This window comes from Citrus clementina, unplaced genomic scaffold (assembly GCF_000493195.1).
Source record: "Citrus clementina cultivar Clemenules unplaced genomic scaffold, Citrus_clementina_v1.0 scaffold_6, whole genome shotgun sequence".
Classification (NCBI taxonomy): Eukaryota; Viridiplantae; Streptophyta; class Magnoliopsida; order Sapindales; family Rutaceae; genus Citrus; species Citrus x clementina.
This window is the reverse complement of record NW_006262139.1, coordinates 25354258-25373227: the sequence shown is the minus strand read 5'-3', so window position 1 is coordinate 25373227 and position 18970 is coordinate 25354258. Positions and strand designations below refer to the sequence as shown.

The 18970-nt window shown below is 36.4% G+C and overlaps 4 protein-coding genes across 4 annotated transcripts; 1 reads left to right on the top strand and 3 right to left on the bottom strand.

Moving 5' to 3' along the window:
- Nucleotides 1–89: 89 nt before the first annotated feature.
- Nucleotides 90–2933, bottom strand: LOC18038394 (biotin carboxyl carrier protein of acetyl-CoA carboxylase 2, chloroplastic). Its single transcript, XM_006431214.2, has 7 exons — nt 2366–2933; nt 1751–1804; nt 1510–1661; nt 1070–1394; nt 875–946; nt 468–533; nt 90–380 (listed from the first exon to the last, which is right to left on the bottom strand). Exons 1-7 carry the CDS (start codon nt 2531–2533, stop codon nt 357–359), a joined length of 861 nt encoding a protein of 286 aa, XP_006431277.1. The 5' UTR covers nt 2534–2933; the 3' UTR covers nt 90–356.
- A 1816-nt stretch (nt 2934–4749) lies between these two features.
- On the bottom strand, nt 4750–8929 carry LOC18038393 (probable mitochondrial-processing peptidase subunit beta, mitochondrial). The gene is made up of 9 exons (XM_006431212.2): nt 8127–8929; nt 7241–7405; nt 6999–7136; nt 6752–6903; nt 6543–6651; nt 6264–6362; nt 5688–5753; nt 5375–5482; nt 4750–5256 (listed from the first exon to the last, which is right to left on the bottom strand). The coding sequence occupies exons 1-9, from the start codon at nt 8793–8795 to the stop codon at nt 5170–5172; spliced, it is 1593 nt and encodes a 530-aa protein (XP_006431275.1). The 5' UTR covers nt 8796–8929; the 3' UTR covers nt 4750–5169.
- A 918-nt stretch (nt 8930–9847) lies between these two features.
- On the top strand, nt 9848–11474 carry LOC18039871 (40S ribosomal protein S19-3). Its single transcript, XM_006431211.2, has 4 exons — nt 9848–10066; nt 10710–10800; nt 10881–11064; nt 11182–11474. The coding sequence occupies exons 1-4, from the start codon at nt 9983–9985 to the stop codon at nt 11252–11254; spliced, it is 432 nt and encodes a 143-aa protein (XP_006431274.1). The 5' UTR covers nt 9848–9982; the 3' UTR covers nt 11255–11474.
- A 2201-nt stretch (nt 11475–13675) lies between these two features.
- On the bottom strand, nt 13676–17036 carry LOC18039870. Its single transcript, XM_024182089.1, has 8 exons — nt 15930–17036; nt 15781–15826; nt 15583–15675; nt 15360–15479; nt 14799–14897; nt 14279–14338; nt 14097–14191; nt 13676–13993 (listed from the first exon to the last, which is right to left on the bottom strand). Exons 1-8 carry the CDS (start codon nt 16841–16843, stop codon nt 13879–13881), a joined length of 1542 nt encoding a protein of 513 aa, XP_024037857.1. The 5' UTR covers nt 16844–17036; the 3' UTR covers nt 13676–13878.
- Nucleotides 17037–18970: the final 1934 nt, after the last annotated feature.

The window sequence follows — 18970 nt, the reverse complement described above, 5'->3', positions numbered from 1 at the left end:
ATATTAACAATCCTCTGCCAATGACGCGAAATAATAATAATATAAAAATAATAAATAGACAATACATTTGATCCCCCCCAACATGACTAGGCAATGAAAGCTTTCCCTTTAATAACTCCACAAAAATGTCTCAAGCTATAATAAACTACTTCAGCACAACTCAACGCTCCTAAATATTAAATTATGCTCTGTTGTAAACATCAAGCATTGTAATTGTAATGAACGTACTTCAAACAAATTTCTGAGAAATTATTACACGAAAATTACTGTGGTCGCAAGAAACTAGATATAAAAAACCTATAAACTTCAAGATACAGTGAGGTCTCCACGTCTTGAGAAGGTCCTTGCGGAATTCCTCACGGTACAATTACAAGAAGAGGCTGCATTGAGACAATACATGAGATAGATAAGTTTACATCATGACACCAAGACCGATAAAGGGAGAGAGGCGGGAAGAGAGTCATTACTGTGTCTACGCTAACTGATTTTCCATCTTCTGCCAGTATCTCAGCAATGGTTCCAGATTGATCAGCCTGAAAATCCGATATGGAAATTAATATAAAGAAAAGCAAATCAGGTTTTACTGCCCTTGGCCTTGTAGAAACAAAAGAGTCGTGATAAGGGGAAGAGAGGGTTGAAGTAGTTGGCTAACATGACTGAACAAAAAACAAGAAATATTTCCCAGAGTTCCTATGTTTGGGCCAATAGGTGGTGTATATATATAAGAAGTGACATATGGAGAGGTTGATTTTTCACAAATCCTGGCTAGACTGCAACAAACTGTGAGAAATGGTAAAAGAAAAATCAGTATGCACAAAGGAAACGAGACACTAGAATTACTACATACAGGATAGAAGATAAAGCAAATACATACTTCAATTTCATTCATCAATTTCATGGCCTCAATGATGCAAACAACTTGACCTTTCTGCACCTTATCTCCAACCTGAAAAAACATGCGCAAGTACTATGACAGAAAAGTTCCCTTACTCGTACTGTGATTTTCGTTTAATTGCTTCTCTGCAAGGACAAAGTCTTAAAACCTAAGCTCACCAACACAAGCACTTACCTTAACAAATGCTGGTTCTCCAGGCGCAGGGCATCGATAAAAGGTTCCAGCCATGGGGCACTTCAGCGGTGGATGAGATGATTTCTTTGCAGGGGGAGGTAATGCTGGCACCGGCACAGAAGAAGCGGGGCTTGCAGGAGCCGGAGTTGGAGTGGGAGCAGCTGCTGGGGCTGCTGGCGGTGGAGTCGGATACATCATGTGAGGCATAGTGGGTGGCATATTGACAATGCGTTCTGGTGGCTGCAAAGCTTCCTTTTTCCTTATTATGAGCTCACAGTCTGACTGCTTCATTTGCAGTTCCATAATATCTCTCGAATCCACAAGTCTGCTCATGAAGATGACATCAATTTCCAACTAAACTGATGCGTCTTTTGTATTAACCAATTTGCATACGTGCAGAAACTGAAAAAAAATATATAAATATATAATTTTTGACTTACTTAACAAGGTCAGATACTTGTGTCATGAAAGCTGAGATAGCCGAAGCATCAGGAATTTTCTTTTCTGCAGATTCAACTTTTTCTTCTGATGATACAACTTCGGACCCGGTGTCAACTGCAGCTGTGGAGTTTAAAGGCTTCTTGGCAATAACCTTAAAATTACAAAGTAGGCTTAAAGCATATTTTGAGAATGTAATCTCATCAAAACACGAAAAATTTCAACCCACTATGAACAACTCACGTCATTAACCTTTGCTTGCACCTTCCAGACAGCAGATTGCTTCTTGATAGAACACTGCAAAAGTCAAATAAAAAATGAACAAAATCAGCAATCAAATCATTTTGCTGCAGCGGTGGTCTATACCGTTTACACACACGTGATGAAGAAGGGAAAATGATATAACACTACAATCCTTTCACAATCTAGAACTCCCGAAGATTATCAAGTAGTTCAAACACAAGATGAGAATCAAAACTTGAAGCAACAACAATCTACCGGCCGTTCTTATGATAGTCACACACTATCAAAGTTCTTATGATATAACCCTCAACTTTCCTCCGTATGAAATAAAGGACCAAGATTTATCATGAAGATAACAAATGTCAGTCGCCGTAACCAAACTGAAGTGAGTTCATTATACAACAGACTTTATATGCACTACACTTAAAAAAGAATAAACCATTTTTTTTGGCATGTAAGTTTAATCAGCTTTTAAGTAGTTAAAAAAAATCCTAGCTTTATGTCGAAAAGACCGCGTAGTACATAACCAAAAGGCCAAATCAATGAAAATGAGAAGTTTGAAAGAGAGAATTGTCTAAAAAATAAAAGAGAAAATAAACCCCGGGACGACATTACCTGGAACCCAGAAAAGGGAGCAGAGGAAGCAAATGACAATGAGGGGTTCGGATTTGAAGAATTCTGAAAGGAAAGCATCTGCTTTTGCTGTTGTGGCTGCTGCCCACCTGTGGATCCAACAGGAGCAACCCAAGAGATCTTGGGACAAGGAATCCAGATAGAAGCCATTGTCGATGATTATGATTTTGGATTTGTTTTTTGGACCCCAAAAGAGTGATAATAAAAACAGATCCAAAAAAACCGAAAAATTAAACCAAAAAAAAAAAAAAAAAGGAAGCAGATTTTGAGAAAGTGTTTCTTTTTTCTTCCTTCTTTTGCTGGCTTCTGGGTGGGTAAGAGAAATAAGTACGAGAGGAGGGCGGTGAGTACAAAGAAGTGAAGTGAGAAATCTAAGGGAACCACGAGGCTGAAATTAAAATTATATATATATATATATATATAATTACACACACATATGACACACCCACATATGTATATATATATTAATTAATTAATTCAAATAGATAGAGAAAGGGGTTAAAAACGGAGTAGAGCTGCTTGTGGGGTTTCGATATTTCCTATGAGACACATTGTTGTTTTAACTAACTTCAACAACTTAAACACACACGACGCATCATATTTGTTAAGAGAGAGACAGAGAGACTTTGGGGGCGGGGTTTCCCTCCAATATCAACACGTGTGTCATTGTGGGGTCCTCTCCTCCTCCTCCTCCTCCTCCTCCTGCTCCTTCTATCATGTGTGTGTTGGTCTGATGACAATCACAATGACAAAATTTGATGCTTAGCTCTCATCGTCTCCTACCAATGTGCAGCTGCGGTAACCGACGGTTCATCTTATAATTTCAAAGAACATATTATTATTATTATTATTATTATTATTTCGTTTATGTAAAATGTCTTCACTTTATAATATTATAATATTATATACATAATAATAGAAGATCACGCAACTCAATTAACTCATCGGTAGGCTGATAACTTAGGAAAGAGTTTGGAGTAAAAAAGAACGTAGCTTTGGATTCTTAAAGGACGATCTCGTCATTGAAGGATGAAATTCTAAAATTCTGAGCAAGTCTTTTTGCATGAAAATTAAAGGTCTTAGGAAAAGAACGGAGTCACTTTGAGGGCCTAATAAAACAACTTTTAAAATTTTTTCTAAAGAATAAAATGATCTCGAAAGAATTGCAGAAGTCTTCAAATTCATGAGAAGCTCTCTGGGAGGCATTTTATGGCCCATATATGGATTTGGTGGGGAAACAAAAAAAATCATAATTTTAGTCCAAAACAAAAAGGCAACAACACACAGTTTTGAGCCTTTGAATGATGATTTTAAAATTTTAAGCTAGTTTCCTTAGAAGTATGTCGATGTTGGTGAAACTAGACCAGAGGAGGAAAAAAAATCGATTTAGAGGCCCCAGATAATTAATATGAATTTATAAAATTAAAAAAACTGAAAAATTAAAAAAATTAGCGGGAGTTGTCGGATTGATGGGAATCTCTTTGGAGGCCTTTCTACAGCAGAGATATGGTTTTAGAATTTTGGAGGATAAACCCCAACTTTGGAGAACCAAAATAATTTTTTGGAGGCCTTTCTACAGCAGAGATATGGTTTTAGAATTTTGGAGGATAAACCCCAACTTTTTTCTTCCGAACCTAATTTGGCCTTCGAACCAAACACTATAACATACAATTTTGGGCCTTTAAATGATAATTTTACCGTTAGAGGCCCAACTCGAGTTAGCTTTTTACACTTGGTGAAACCATACCATAGGGAAAAAAAGAGTCAATTTGGAGGCTCAAAATATTCTTTTAGAAAATTTTTGAGAATTTTTGTAAAAGATTAAAAAAAAATCCAAATAAACTATCAGAAGTCATTGGACTAACGTGAAAATCTTTAGGAAGCCTTTTTAGTGAAACTAGATTGGAGGCAAAAAAGAGAGTCAGTTTGGAGAACCAAAATAATTTTTTTTTTTTTTGAAAAAAAACCTCCAAAAACTAGCAGAACTCGTCGGATTAATGTGAAACGCTAGGAGATCTTTTTATGCCCCAATAGTGTTTTAGTGGAAAAAAACCTAATTATTATTTTTTTCAAGGCCAATTTGGGCACAAAAGTAAAGGCCATATAGCACACAGTTCTACGCCTTTATATGGCTATTTTCTCGTTAGAGGACCAAACCTTAAAAGTTTCCATCTAACTTTTCGCAAGCACGTACATAATGGTAAAATGAGAACACGGGAAAAAGCAAGAGTCAATTTAGAGACCGAAATTATTTTTATGAATCTTCTAAAACATTTTAAAAAAAAAAAAGAGCAGAAAATCCCAAAAACTAATAGAAATTGTTGAATTGATGTGACACTCACTAGGAGGTAAAAAGAAATAAGACCTTTACAGAGCCTTTTTGCTATTAATTCAACAGTAACACTTAATTATTATTTACCAATCAAATTGGAGGCAGGCAGTTGAGCCACCAATGCAACCAACCAGAAACATTAATGCCTTGAAAACCAAAGGCAATATGATGTGATGCAGCTGAAAATTTATCATCATTCAAAGCTGTCACTTGAGCTGTTAAGCTCAAAGCAATGAAAATCCGAGGGCCAAATCACTGAAGAGTGAAGACAGCTTACTTATTTCCTGAACAAATTATGAAGTTACAGAAGCAAGAGCTAGAAAAGAATTCAATAAAATACCATAGCCCTGAAGCCTCTCCCAAGGGCATTGATTGTGTAAATTGCAACCCAAAAATTGTTTGAAATCTCCGCCCAGGAAGGCGGGGATGCAGTAATGAACAACCATGAGATAACTTAGTATCTATTCCAGTAGGTTCTGCGTCTGAACCAGTTGTAGTCGGGTAAACCTTGAATTGGACCCATTGCAGCAATTGCGATATCCTGCACAGACCAGAAAATTAGCAAACCAGTTTTGACAAGCAATTTTTGGTCCCAGAAAAATAATAGTGGAATGTTACAAGCACAATAAGAATTGTGGGGGTACGAATGTAGTACATACCCTGTCGTAAATAAATCTGTTTGCAACGCGCTTGACAGTGCTTGCATCTACGGAGTCTATCCTAGCAAACAATTCAGCAAATGGGATTCTTCGACCATATGTAAGCAGCTGCAAGTAAAAGCAGACCAAGGTGAACAAATAAAAAGAAAAAAAAGGCAATATTTTGGCAGTAGCAGAAACTATGAGCACATGACAATCACATTGGTTATTCTGGCTGCAAATAATCAAGCCCAAAGTGATTATTCAATCGTATAATAGACATTGCAAGGTATAGGTAATGCAAAAAGGCTGGCATAGTGATAGGAAAATATACCTGGCGTCCAATATCTTCAGCTACAGGGCTTGTTCCATCAATGTGAAGCAACAGGGATGATTTCAACTGCAACCAAAATACTAGTCAGCGCCATCCATGAATACATGAATGAGATTCCATCATCTATGCAACACATAAACCAATCAAGTTTCACAAATACAAATATGTCTCTGCTAAGAGGAAGAGGATGATAATGGCCACCCTAGACATGTATGATAGACTAATGATGGATTATGCACTGACATGAAATAAGACCATACGAAAAGAAAAGATGTTTAGATTCTGATTTCACTTGAAATCAAAATTAGACACAGATATACCATTTATCCATCTGATCCTAAGAAGCACACACTTGATAAAAGAATGTTCAGATCCAACAGAGTGAGAACTCTGATATGCATAGCAAAGCACGTAAATGGACAATGCAATTCCAAAGAAAGGCGCAATAGAATATCAGTAAATTGCTAAAAGTAATAATATCTTTATCATTGATCTTTCATTGTATTACAACCCTACAAATGTCGGGAGTAAGCAAATGTCCAAATATCCAGGGTAAGTAGGAAGTGAAGCAGCAACCTGATTACGGGCACGAGTGACATCAGCTTCTGAAACCCGATAAGCTAACTTGGTAGTCTCGTACATAATTGCATAGGCCAAATCATCTAAGCAATCCGGCTAAAAACAATACAAAACATAATAAAACTCGATCAAAATCAATATTCAGTTTTTCAAGTTCAACTTTTCATGCAAAAAGAAGAAATAAATTGCACAGAAGAGTACCATATACATTGGCAGAGAAGAAAGTTTTCTGCAAATGAAAAATAAATACTTGTTCAATGTAGGTAGTGACCTCACCTTAGCAACAGCATAAACACCAAACAGACCAGTGTCTTTGTAGTTCGTGTTGAAGGCCATCATGCTTTCTGCAATTTCATTAATGCCAACTCTCTGTGCCAGCTCGGAACTGTTAAGGGATTCTCAAGAGCAAATCAATATGAATGCTAATGGGCAAGTAGTTCTAATTTGTGAACAAGATGCTTTATTGACAAGGACAAAACACTCACCCCATGTGCTTTCCACCCACTGAATTTTTATTCCATGAACCCAACATTGCCTGCATAACCATCAGGGCAATTGAATCTGGATCTGTCCAAGATGCTCCAGCGAAAGCAACCGCAAATTGTGCCAAAGGAATATCGTCATCAATTATTCTAACCTGTTTTCACACCAATAATCAAAATAAATATCTCAGAGATGGAAATTTGATAGCATAGAGGACAATCAAATGTATTTAAATCACACTTCCCCCACCTCAGAACCAGTGAAAATTGCTGGTTCATTTGCAACTAATTGAGAAGCAGTGGTTGGATCCGCTGATAATTTTGTGAACAATTTCTTCACTTGCTCAACAACTTCTTCATGCTTCACAGCTCCAGAAGCAGCAATCACCTAAAATGAAGGTCCACGCAGAAGGAAACATAATCTGTTGATCAGTACTATGGCCCACACTTAAGACAAAAAAATATCATTAACGTCAATGGTTATCTCAGTACCATTCTGGGAGCAGTATAGTGAGTGTGAATATAGTTCTGCAGATGTTCTTTTGTGATTGTCTTGATATTCTGAGCAGGACCGAGAATAGTTCTCCCCAAAGGAGTGTACTGGAATGCAGTTGCATGCAAATGATCAAAAATGACTTCCTCTGTTTGCCCCTCAACCTGCAACAATAGAAAAGAACATGATTATGATCTAAACAATTTAATCAAACTTAAGGGAGACACTGAAAGAAATAATTTAACTTTCCATATAAAATAACACACTGTTGCATTATGTTATGTAACGAAATGACCATAATTGGTAGGCTTGAAAACCATAAAAAATCATTATTTATTCAACAAGAGCCAAATGCAGCACATATGGAGTTTTAAGCTTACTAATACCGAGCACATTAGTAAGTATTAACAAGAGAAATGAAAACTCCCAAAATTTCATCCAATTCACGGCGTGTTAAGTAAATCAGACAAACACTCAGCATAAGCAAGAACAACCAATCAACAACTAACTTAGAAAAAATACAAAGACATATTTTAACATCAAGTAAGGTATACAGTATTTTAACAATATTGGACAACAATAGTATTCCTCTTCGGAAATATGAAATAGATGCTACCTGTATGCAACTAAAATGAAAAATAAAAAATGAGTAATGTACAATAGAAATAGTAGTAAAAATTAGCAAAAACTACAAAACACCACCGACTATTAAACAATTAATACTCATGACACCAAAAGAGCAAAACAGACATACATTAAGCTAAGCCTACTCCCTGACTAAGAAAAAACAAACCGTTCCAACACCATCAACAAATCAAAACTAGCCAATCCTATCCATAATTTGGAAAAAAAAAAAAATCAAAACTTTATTTATTTAACTCTTACCTCCTCCATTTCTCTCAAAATAACATCCCGTTCCCTGGTGATCCTCGCTTGATCAAACGTCGAGTTCTGCAAAATATCTGCCAAAATATCCAAAGCATTATTCACATCCTTATCCAACACCTTGGCATAATAGGTCGTCTGTTCCCTGCTAGTGTAAGCATTCAAATGCCCCCCCATATTCTCGATCTCCTCCTCCAAATCTCTCGCAGTCCGCTTCTCCGTCCCCTTGAATATCATATGCTCCAAGAAATGAGCCGTCCCGTTCGTCTCATCAGTCTCGAACCTCGAGCCGGCGTCAATCCAAACTCCAACTGTGGCCGTCTTCGCGGCGAGGTTCGACTCGGTGGCGACGCGGAGTCCGTTAGGCAAAGTCGCGATTTTGGTCTCCGGCGCAGCGAGGATGTGCGTGTGGGAAGTAAGGGTTGGGTGCGGGGATCCGTACTTTAAGAACTTCGGGTCGGGGTTTTCTAGGTTTTTGAGCTTGGCTTTGACGGCTTCGGCGAGACGGTCGTAGATCATGACATTTGGGGGAGGCGGGGACGGCGGCGGAGACGATGGTGACGTGGCGAGGGGTGAGGCGGAGGAGGAGGATCGGATGGCGGTAAAGAGGGCCGTGGACGAAGGCCTGTGAGACCGGCGAGCTAGGGTTAGGAGATGCTTAAACGCCATCGTTTGGACTCACTGATGATAAGTCTCGAGTTTCCTTTTCACTCTTGAGTCGAGATTGCTATGGTTGGTTTATAGGGTTTGGGGTGCCAGTTCTATTATTGAGCGGAGGGACACCGTAAAAAGGCATGAGTTTAGTTTGAAACGGGTCATTTATTTGTCTCAAATACGGTGTCGTTTTCGCTGGCTCTGCTTCTTTCTCTTTGACCAATATTTGTTTTTTTTAACAATTACCCGTAATATATATTCTATTGTTATTTTTACGATTATTATTTCTTAAGGAATTTTTTTTTAATAACATGAACGTTCCCTTTTAAGGAATTTTATTGTTATTAATATGTGACTCTGAACTTGGCTTCATCGTACATATTTTTTTGTATTATCATTATTATTGTTATTATTGATCTAACGGCAACTTAATTTCCTCATTACTTATTTTTTTTATCATTTTTTGAAATAAATATAGATAAGATTCTTGTAAAAGTAATAAATTCTCTCTAATTGCACAGTAAAATAACTATAAAAATTTAATTAAAATCAAAAGTGTTTAAATTGATATTTTAAAATTTCATCTCAAATAATATGAGATGTAATGTATCATTTATTAAGAAGTTGATAACTTCTTATAAGATCTAAAAAAATTAATTATATTATCTCACGATTTAACTGATGAATATTGTATATATTTAATAGTAATTTAGTAGATTCAGTTTATATTTATTTGCCGCTTGATGGTAAATATAATTTATTAAAATGAGAACGTTCATATGGAGACGGATTGACTTTGAACATGACAAATAATGATTCAATCCACCTTGCTTGTGGTCCGTATGGACAAACAAATTGATAAACGCAGTTGGCAAGTCATCGCAGGACATTATTTTCCAAAATAATATTTTTGGCAACAAAAATATGAAAAAGTTTTAAGTTGAGCAATATTTGTAAATTGACTAAATAATTTGGCCATATCTACAATTTTATAAATGTTCTTGAAGCCAAAGCCTAATTAGACACTTAGCCCAAGCCCAACAACAAAACGCTACGAACGGGAGCAGAAACCCTAAAATCGACGACTATATATACACATCGAAAATAACCAGCGGAGAAACCCTAGAGAGAGAGAGAGAGCAATTCCACCACCTTCTTGCAAAAGCGAAGCTTTTGAGTCGCTGTCCTGCTCTGTTGTGACCATGGCTACCGCTAGGACTGTCAAAGATGTGTCTCCTCATGAGTTTGTGAAGGCTTACTCTGCTCATCTCAAGCGATCTGGCAAGGTAAATTTACACAAAGCTTCTCACAAACGTATACGTATGTGTATCTGGGTCATGTTTTTCTTTTCTCTCTGTAGTATATATTATGGGTCATTTGGGCCTAATTAGTCGCTGTCCTGCTCTGTTGTGATCTGGTTTCTAGTTGTATTATGTTATTTACTTCTAGGTTTATGGTTTTAACTTGTTTTTGATTGTTTGATTTTTGAATTTAAGTGGAAAAGGAGTTGGATTTTCATTCCAGTTCATTTGTTATTGAGGTGGTTGTGGATAGAAATTTAACTGTTTGGTTCATACAATGTTATTCGACCTTGACTTTAATGGAGATTGTACTAGTGTTTAAACAATTTAATGTAGTTGTTGGTGGGTGTGTAAAGCAAACTGATGGTCGGCATGTTTGTATAATGCTGTACGAGTGTCTTGTTATTAAGATATAAAACTGCCGGAATTGGTGGACTTATTACTGTTCATGCTTACTTTTATTTAGGAGTGTGTAAGAATCATGTATAACTAGTTTGTACATTCCTTGGTAGATTTTCAATTGAAGAGAAATTTTAGATTTGTTCAGCTTTGCTTTTAATGTGATATTTGTGCTTCAATAGTCTTGATTTGTTTTTATTCTTTTCCTCTTTATCTTGTCTGTAAATAGATGGAACTTCCCCCATGGACTGACATAGTCAAGACTGCCCAGTTCAAGGAGCTTGCTCCCTATGACCCTGACTGGTACTATGTCAGAGCTGGTGAGTTTGTGTGACCAGTTAAATTAAGTATTGGTGTGAAGGTTTTATGCAGTGTGTCTTATACTTACACGGCATTGCAGCCTCCATGGCAAGGAAAATCTACTTGAGGCAAGGGCTTGGTGTGGGTTCTTTCAGGAGGATTTATGGTGGAAGTAAGAGGAATGGAAGTCGTCCACCTCACTTCTGCAAAAGCAGTGGTGCTATTGCTCGCCACATTCTTCAACAGTTGCAGAACATGAACATTATAGATATTGAGCCCAAGGGGTAAACTCTAGATATCTTTAGGACTTGTTTAACATGCACCATTCTTCTATTGTCAGTTATTTTTGGGGTATGTTATGATCTTATGCTTATTCCAATCTCTATTTTCTTGTATATCAGTGGAAGGAGAATTACTTCCAGTGGCCAACGAGACCTTGACCAAGTTGCCGGAAGGATTGTCGTTGCTCCTTGAAGCTGCTTGACGGTGATCTTGTTTGATTTGTTGCAGGTTTTTGTTAGTTGATGGAATGATGTTGCATTCTTAAGTAAGTTTTGATTCCAAGCATGGACTTTTTATGATGAACCCAACTTCAGTTTTGTTGCTTTTAGATGTTTGACATTTATCTGTAGTATTCACTATAAATTCCTGTTATCCAAGAGGCTGTTGTTTTATAGATATTATATTTCTGATCTGTTGTTGATTTCATTAATCAATTCACAAGGATGGGAAAGATATTGAGAGATGGTGTCATCATCATAATAATTTTCAATTTGCACGATCAGTACCAAAGTTCTCCTTAGCTTGCATATTCCACCTGCAGTGGAGAAGATTTTATTGTTATTCTAGCAAATCTTTCAGATAGAAGTAAAAAAATGATGTGATCTTTGCAATAAAATAAGTCGACAGTCTGCCAATTGTGTCTGGCAAGTTCTTCAGGAAACAAGCCAATGTTGTTTTAAGTAAACAAATTTAAGCAACTTGGGGAGACGGAAAAGAACTAGCCCGGACCAGGGACTTCACGTCATTAAGAATTTGGCACCATGGGAAAGAATTTTGGGTGTGATTGGTGTCTGGTATTGCATTGTATTAAGGGTGGGCTCAGCATTAATTTATAATAATCACGTGTTTGGGGAATAATTAAGGGTCATTGGGCTTCGCATCGGAGGGCGTGCTAATACGGCAACTACCGCTCGACTCACCTTTTTTTTTCTCTTTTCCTTCTTTTGCGATTGCAGCTTGCTTTTTTTTTTTTTTTTTTTTTTCTTATTTTGCATTTTTTTTTCTTTAACTTTTGCTTTTGCTTATAATAATAATAAAAAATAAATATAACATTGGCATCGGACGGCAGCCCTTTCAGGGGTTTTTTTAGGGACCGATTCACTCTGCATAGATTGACTCCTTCCAATCAACCAAAAAACAAAAAAAAAAAACAAAACAAAATAATGCAACACAATATTAAAAACGAAAGCAAAAAACAACCAACAAAACTACAGGGACCCAACAACAAGAATTCTCTCTTATAGTAATCCTCGAAGGGCCTTTAGATGAACTCTTATCCTAGGCCATAGTTTATTTTTGTCTTGGGCCACTGAAGCCTAACACCAACTAATGGAGCCCCTCAATGACTCCAATACAAGTATATCATCCTGATACGAATAGTGATACGATCCTACCATCTTCGGCACCCAACCTCCAAGAGTGAGACCACCAACTTTAAGCAACTTGAATTGGAATGAATTCCATAGAGTGGAGAGAGAGAGAGAGAGAGAAATAATGCCATATATGGCTACAAAGACGAAGGTCAGGAAACAAATTTCATATAAGAACACTCATCTCAAAAACTTTCAATTAGATGTACCTTCTGCGGCTCTGCCTCTTTCTTTCCATCTTTTATTGCTCTCCTGCCATCTGATTGTCGCGTAACACAGTACCTTTGTTTCTTCTAGTTTCATTAAATAATCATTAGCACCCTTAGAACCCTGAAAAGGCTGCTTCCTTTTGCTTCATGTTCTTTCCTTCTAGTTTGAACGATGCATAGACACCATCACCATGATTGTCCATAATCTGATTCGCAATCAAGATTTTTGACATTGAATGTTGAAGATTAATATCTAGAAATTCTCGGTTTCGGATTTCTAGTGGATTTCGTGTGAATTTGCTATTAAATCATTTTTATAGAGACGTCGTAACCCCTTATGTTGTAATAACGAATTCGCAGGAAATTTACATTTAGACATCTGCATCTTTGGATTAATATCTTCGAAATTTGAGAAATCAAAATTACATTACACCAGTCCTCGCACACATATTTGAATCGGACTAGAAATTTTGCTGGAAGTCTCACTAAAATGTCTCGGATAGTGACTAGAGGCAAGCAGTAATCTCCTCCTTTGGAGGATTCTTATGCAGTCTTGAAAAATATTCAACACTTCTTTTGTCCGAGAAGATTTTACTTTATATTCAATCAATTATTGAAAAATATTTAACACATCTTTAGTGTCAGTAGATTTTAACACGACAGTCACTGTTTATATAAAAATTTACAATTTTTTTCTTTTCAACACAGGAAACCAAGGCCTCAATATACTCGGAGAAGTAGTATTCCCAATACTAAGAGAAGTGGTATTCCCATTAGAAACAAGAAACGACCTGGCACATGGATAAAAAGGTTTTAAAAAAAAAAAAAAAAAAAAAAAAAAGGACTGATTCAGCGATGTGGACCGTGAAGGTGGCTGACGCTGTGAAGTTAATTTGATATATACTGCGTAAATACGACGAGTTTTAGAACTTTTGGAAATTTTGACTAAATAATGTCCAAGAACGCTCGCTACCAGAGCTCTACCATGAACAAGTAAGAAAATGATTGATCTTTCCGTTAATAATAAGTCCGCCAATTACAGATTCTTCAAGTAACAAGCCAGGGGACATTAAAAATTGCAACTAAATTGGTTGCTGCATATACAAATAAAAAATGGATACAAAAGGAAAGAAGGAAAAGAAGAAACGAGGATCAGAGAACTAACATTATTCAGAAGTTGGAATCCAACGTAAAGAGTGATGCCGAAAACTTCTCTTTAGACTTCTTTGATGGCATTTTACTGTTGGCAAGTGAAGGAGCTGATATCATTCCATGATAGGCAGCATTTGATCTTCTTGTGCTGGGGTATGTGAAACTTTGGATCTCTTGGAATTGTTGGATGCTTCTCTAACCTGAAAACAAACCAAAACAAAAAAGAGCTTAATTCATTGTGCCTTGACTGCTTAGCATTAAGTGCTATAAATAATGGCACCTTTGGTTTCAGAAACACTTTACCTTCTGGGAATGAAAGGTCTATCAAAATAGGGCATCGGCTGTGCTTTTGGAACGAGCTCTTTCCTCAACCTTCTTGTTTCTTCCTCTTCTAGCAACTGCAAACCAGAAGGGCAGAATAAGAATATCATTCAATAACATTGCAGAAACATCATCTCAAGATCATGCCTTTTCAAATCATGTACCTTCTGCTGCCTCTCTCTTTCCATCTTGTATTGCTCAATCACGGACATTTTCTCAGCTACCTGATTCATCATATAACCCATCAAAAAACATTATCAATTCCCTTCTAAGAACATTTGTCACAATCTAGTGAGGCCCAGGTCAGTGATCCATGTGTGCACAAAGCACAGACTATTTGGAATTGCTGATAATTAAAACCTAACTCTCAATCAGTATCCAGTAAGAGAGTCAAACCCTACATTTAAGGTGCTATATTGTCGCATAACACATATGCGCAAGAGCACACATTCAAGCCACTAAACTATAGAAGCTTTGCGGCCTATTTGTGCTGAGAATCAGAATCTACCACAAGAGTCAATCAATATCTTAACTCAAGGTTGTCTCAAAACGTGCACAAATGTCATGATCTTATTTTAGATGACCAAAAAAACTTGAAGAATCATGCCTTTATAAACCACCTTTAATTGGCTAATTAAACTGTATATATATCGAGCAGCAGACCATCAAATAGTGACGATTTACCTGTTGGTCGAACTCAGCACGCTCCACTGCCCGTACGTCACTGTGGAGCTTCAGGTCAACCGGCCTTGTACTCTCTTTCACAGCAGGTTTAATTAGACACTGAAAACACAAACACAAAGGCCGTAGCAAGCGATCCCTTCAGCACAAAGATATAATAAAACCTCAAATATCATAAATCCCCCCTGCAAGTAAAAAAAATGCTAATGGTCGTATATCAACATTGTAAGCTCTTATCTTCTCTTAGCAATTGAATAATCTCACAATTGTTGTAATGAAATTCAACCAAGCAATCGAATCCAAAGTTAGTAACCATGAGAATACACAGAAAAACAATTTAGTAGCTCAAACACAAAGCCAGAGTAACTGATCTCATTAGCACAAAACATTTGAGCATTCTCATTATTGTCGTAACAAAATTCAAGCAAGGCATCAAAAATCCCAATTAGACATTTTTTTTTTCGCATTCAATTTTAGAGGCCACGACAAAATTAAAAACAACTTGAACCTAACAAGAGAATTGAAAGGAGATTTTCCTCCATATATTTGAATGAGAGGTCTCACCTCAGGTTCATCTGTTGTCCAAGGAAGGCCTTGAGCAACAGGAATCCGCAACTTCTCCTCCTCATGCACCATTTCTTGCACCTTCTTCATGAATTCCTCCTCCTTCTGTCTTCCTCTTTGCTATAATCATAAACCAATTACCAAACAATCACAATGAGATTCACAACAATCATAAGTTGAATATTGCTTGGTCAACTCAATACTCATTTGAAAAAGTATCGACCTCAGTTCTTAGCTTAAATGGTTTTTGGCTTGTGACTTTAAGTTGCTTCTTATTCCATCTCCTACTTCCCAAGGTCCCACATGATTCAGAGCTCTAGAATTCAAAGAAACACAAGTACAAAAACCATCAACTCAAATTACAACTATGCGAGAAATTCAGCAAACATTAAGGTGACCAATAAAGACATGAGAAGCTTACATTTCTCCTGCTTCTTCTGCCTCCATTCGACGCCCTGCTAGAAATACTGAAAAGGACAAGGTCAGTATGAAAAAAGATAATATAGAAAATCAAACATGAGGTGGTGGCTAATGAGTTGAAAGCAATCAAATCAAAGCATTGTTACCAACCTTCCTCTACTACTATCCCACGAAGAAGAAACTGAAGCACGAGAATCCAGCCCCAAATTCTCAGCAGTCAAGATCAAATCTGATGGACAAAATGAAGAACAAGACGACTCCCGAGACTCAGGGGCCTTAGGCTGTTGGGGAAGCACTTGCAGCCCAGGCAATGCCCATTTCATTGCCTTCTTCTTAACATCAACCTTTTCTTCACACTCTTTCTCCTCCTCTTTTCCCACAGATTCCTTAGCATTCGGTATGGAAAGCAGTTGCTCAAAGGCCTTAACCAAATGCATAACCTTCCCATTTTCAGGAACACTGTTTCTTGCTTCTTCAAGCAACTTAGCCCTCCTCCTCTTGCTTGTTGAACTCCCCTTTTGTTGAGGTGACTCATCCTCATTCAAATCTTCATCATTTTCAACATTTTCACCCTCAAAGTTATCCTTATTTGCATCATCGAACTCATCATTGTCTTCAAGAAAACCATCCCTTTTCTTAAAGAAATCCTCCTGTGAAGCCCTCAGATTCTCATAAGCTACACAAAGACACTTCTTCACATTCCCTGCACCAAATCTTTCTTTACACTTGCACTCAACAACACTTGAAACTGAAACTGGACCTGTACCACCATCTTTCTCTTTCTTCAAATTCTTCTTAGGCACCACCACAAATTTCCTCTCTCTAATCTTGTTTCTTGGCGAAAAAACAACATGATTCGTGTTTTTTGGTGCCGATTTCCGTGACTTTCCAGACTTTGTCAATGGAGAATTTGAGGTTTTAACGACATTAGGGCTTGAATGAGAGATATTAGGATTTACATTCTCTGATAATTTTTTCATTTCTTGAATCTTTGAATGGCACTTCTCACGATCTTTCACTGGAGTCAAAGGCTTCGAATTCTTTGAAACCAAACTCGACTCCATCGAGAATTCGATCAAGAAAACAGTCAAGAGCAGGAAACCAGGGATGGATTTTGTTAGTTTGATGAGAAAGAGGGAGAAAGTCAGGGTTTTGATTTGACGAAAGAACGAATGAATCTGAGGGAATAATTGATAGAGGATGGAGAAGAAAAAGGAACGTTGAGATTTTGGACGCTCTGTGTAACGGCTAGTTTTTTTTTTTCTTTTCTTTCCCTGATGGGTTGTTTGTTTATAAATCGTTGGATTATTTAAATTGAAATTTTTGTCGGTGTTTTGACCGCTGGATTTGCTGAGGGTAGGGCTCAGATTGATTGGATTAACAAACTAAAGAACCGTTACGGAAAATGGTAGTGTGGCTAGTGCTTAGTTGCCAGAATTAATCTAACCGCAATGCAAATTTTAAATTTACCCCTCATCATTAATCAAAAATACAATCAAGTTCAAGGCCCTCACTTCTTTTGGGCTTCTGTTGGCATTTACCTCACTATATATTTTATCGGCCTCATTTTGATCTTGTGTTCGTGACTGAGGGACCGAGTGCAGCTTCATTTTGGGCCAAGTTCATGAGCCCACTTCATCAAGAGAGAGACGCTGCGCTAATCTTTTGAGTTTTGGGTTTGGTAGTAAACATCGGACTTAATTGTAACATTCAAAAAATTTCGAAATAATATCATGTTCATGTACTCGAGATATTTAGGCAGCGTTTATTTTTTCAGAATGTGTATGAATATAAAAATTTGAATATCTGAATATAAGTGATATTTTTATTTGTTTTCATAATAATTTTTTTTTAAATTTGGTTATTTAATATTTATATTTCTGTAAATCAAAACAAAAGAAAAAGGATTATATTTTATAGTTTTGGAAAATAAGTTATTTTATAGAGAATATTTTGGAATATAATATTTACTTTTAATTCAAACATTTTCTCTTTAAGATAAAAATCATAAAAGTTTACTTTTTTTTTATTTAGATGTAAATGTTGAAAATCAAACATAAATTACGAAAAAAAAATAAGTAAATTTTTTTAAAAGTCTAAAATTAATAAAATTTCAGACTTCAAAACAAATAACCTTTTAGTTTGTATCTCAATTGATGTGTCAATAATAAAAATTATCATTTATATTAAAAAAAGATAAAACTAAATAATTATTTATTACTTGAACAAGTCAGATAGCGACATATCATTTATCACATCAGATGAGATACAAATTAACAAATATGAAGATTCCATCCTTTATATATTTGTTAATGAAGTATATATGTATATTGCATCACTGAATGGATTTGTCTTTTTTACTTGATGATAAGCATATGGCCACAATAATCACATACGGTGAGATTTTTTTTTTTTTATTATTGTTTATTGTTTCTTTTACTATTTTTTTGTCTTGAGTTGTGAGAATGATAATTTGTCATCATCACCACGATCTTTTTTAAGTTTACAGTTGGTTCAATTCTCTAACATCTAACCTTCCAAAATTATTTTATTTTATTATACCTTTTTTTTTTTAAATATGAATAACTTCGGATTTACTCAACATATTTTCTGAGTTGTTAAGCAAGTTCATTCTTAGATTTCAAGTTGTCTGTGCAGCCCCTTTACCAAAAATATGGTTGAATTAAATATTGTCTATTTTTTTTCATGCCGTTAATGCACATGAAAATCATTGCCCGCGCTTAGCTGTCACTTTGCCTAATTATGCCTTCGGGGTTTAATTTTTTGAAAGACATTTTCTACCAACTTCATTTCGACCGAGTTTAATTGATCCTGTCTGGTCAAAATATGTGTTTTAGTCTGGCAGCATGATAATTGCATAGGAAAAGGTAAAAAATTATTATCTTTGGTCTGTCAATTTTAGTTACTGAAAGGGCAAAAATAATATCGACTTTCATGACATGATTAGAGTAATTAAAAAAATAAATTAATTAAGCCAAATATGTCTTGTGTCAGTCAGATGATATTGCCCACTTTCATTATCAGGACCTGTCTATGGTACAGATTCTGTAACAAACATCTCCCGTCATCCCACCATCCAATTTTCTATTGTTTAGTTTCTCACTCCACATCCAACCACATCCAACGGCTGATGCTGCAGTCTGTACCTTACAGATTCTGTAAGCTAGTCT

Excerpts from the sequence above, each read along its gene's own strand:
- LOC18038394 (XM_006431214.2), bottom strand. The coding sequence starts at position 2,533 with ATGGCTTCTATCTGGATTCCTTGTCCCAAGATCTCTTGGGTTGCTCCT. Across the intron at positions 947-1,069 it reads GAGAACCAGCATTTGTTAAG|GTTGGAGATAAGGTGCAGAA; the intron begins GTAAGTGCTTGT and ends ATGTTTTTTCAG. Across the intron at positions 381-467 it reads AATCAGTTAGCGTAGACACA|CCTCTTCTTGTAATTGTACC; the intron begins GTAATGACTCTC and ends GTCTCAATGCAG.
- LOC18038393 (XM_006431212.2), bottom strand. The coding sequence starts at position 8,795 with ATGGCGTTTAAGCATCTCCTAACCCTAGCTCGCCGGTCTCACAGGCCT. Across the intron at positions 7,137-7,240 it reads ACTATACTGCTCCCAGAATG|GTGATTGCTGCTTCTGGAGC; the intron begins GTACTGAGATAA and ends CCTTCATTTTAG. Across the intron at positions 5,257-5,374 it reads ACAGATTTATTTACGACAGG|GATATCGCAATTGCTGCAAT; the intron begins GTATGTACTACA and ends TGGTCTGTGCAG.
- LOC18039870 (XM_024182089.1), bottom strand. The coding sequence starts at position 16,843 with ATGGAGTCGAGTTTGGTTTCAAAGAATTCGAAGCCTTTGACTCCAGTG. Across the intron at positions 15,676-15,780 it reads GCAGAAGAAGCAGGAGAAAT|AGCTCTGAATCATGTGGGAC; the intron begins GTAAGCTTCTCA and ends TTTGAATTCTAG. Across the intron at positions 14,192-14,278 it reads AAAGAGAGAGGCAGCAGAAG|TTGCTAGAAGAGGAAGAAAC; the intron begins GTACATGATTTG and ends TCTGGTTTGCAG.
- LOC18039871 (XM_006431211.2), top strand. The coding sequence starts at position 9,983 with ATGGCTACCGCTAGGACTGTCAAAGATGTGTCTCCTCATGAGTTTGTG. Across the intron at positions 10,067-10,709 it reads ATCTCAAGCGATCTGGCAAG|ATGGAACTTCCCCCATGGAC; the intron begins GTAAATTTACAC and ends GTCTGTAAATAG. Across the intron at positions 10,801-10,880 it reads CTGGTACTATGTCAGAGCTG|CCTCCATGGCAAGGAAAATC; the intron begins GTGAGTTTGTGT and ends ACGGCATTGCAG.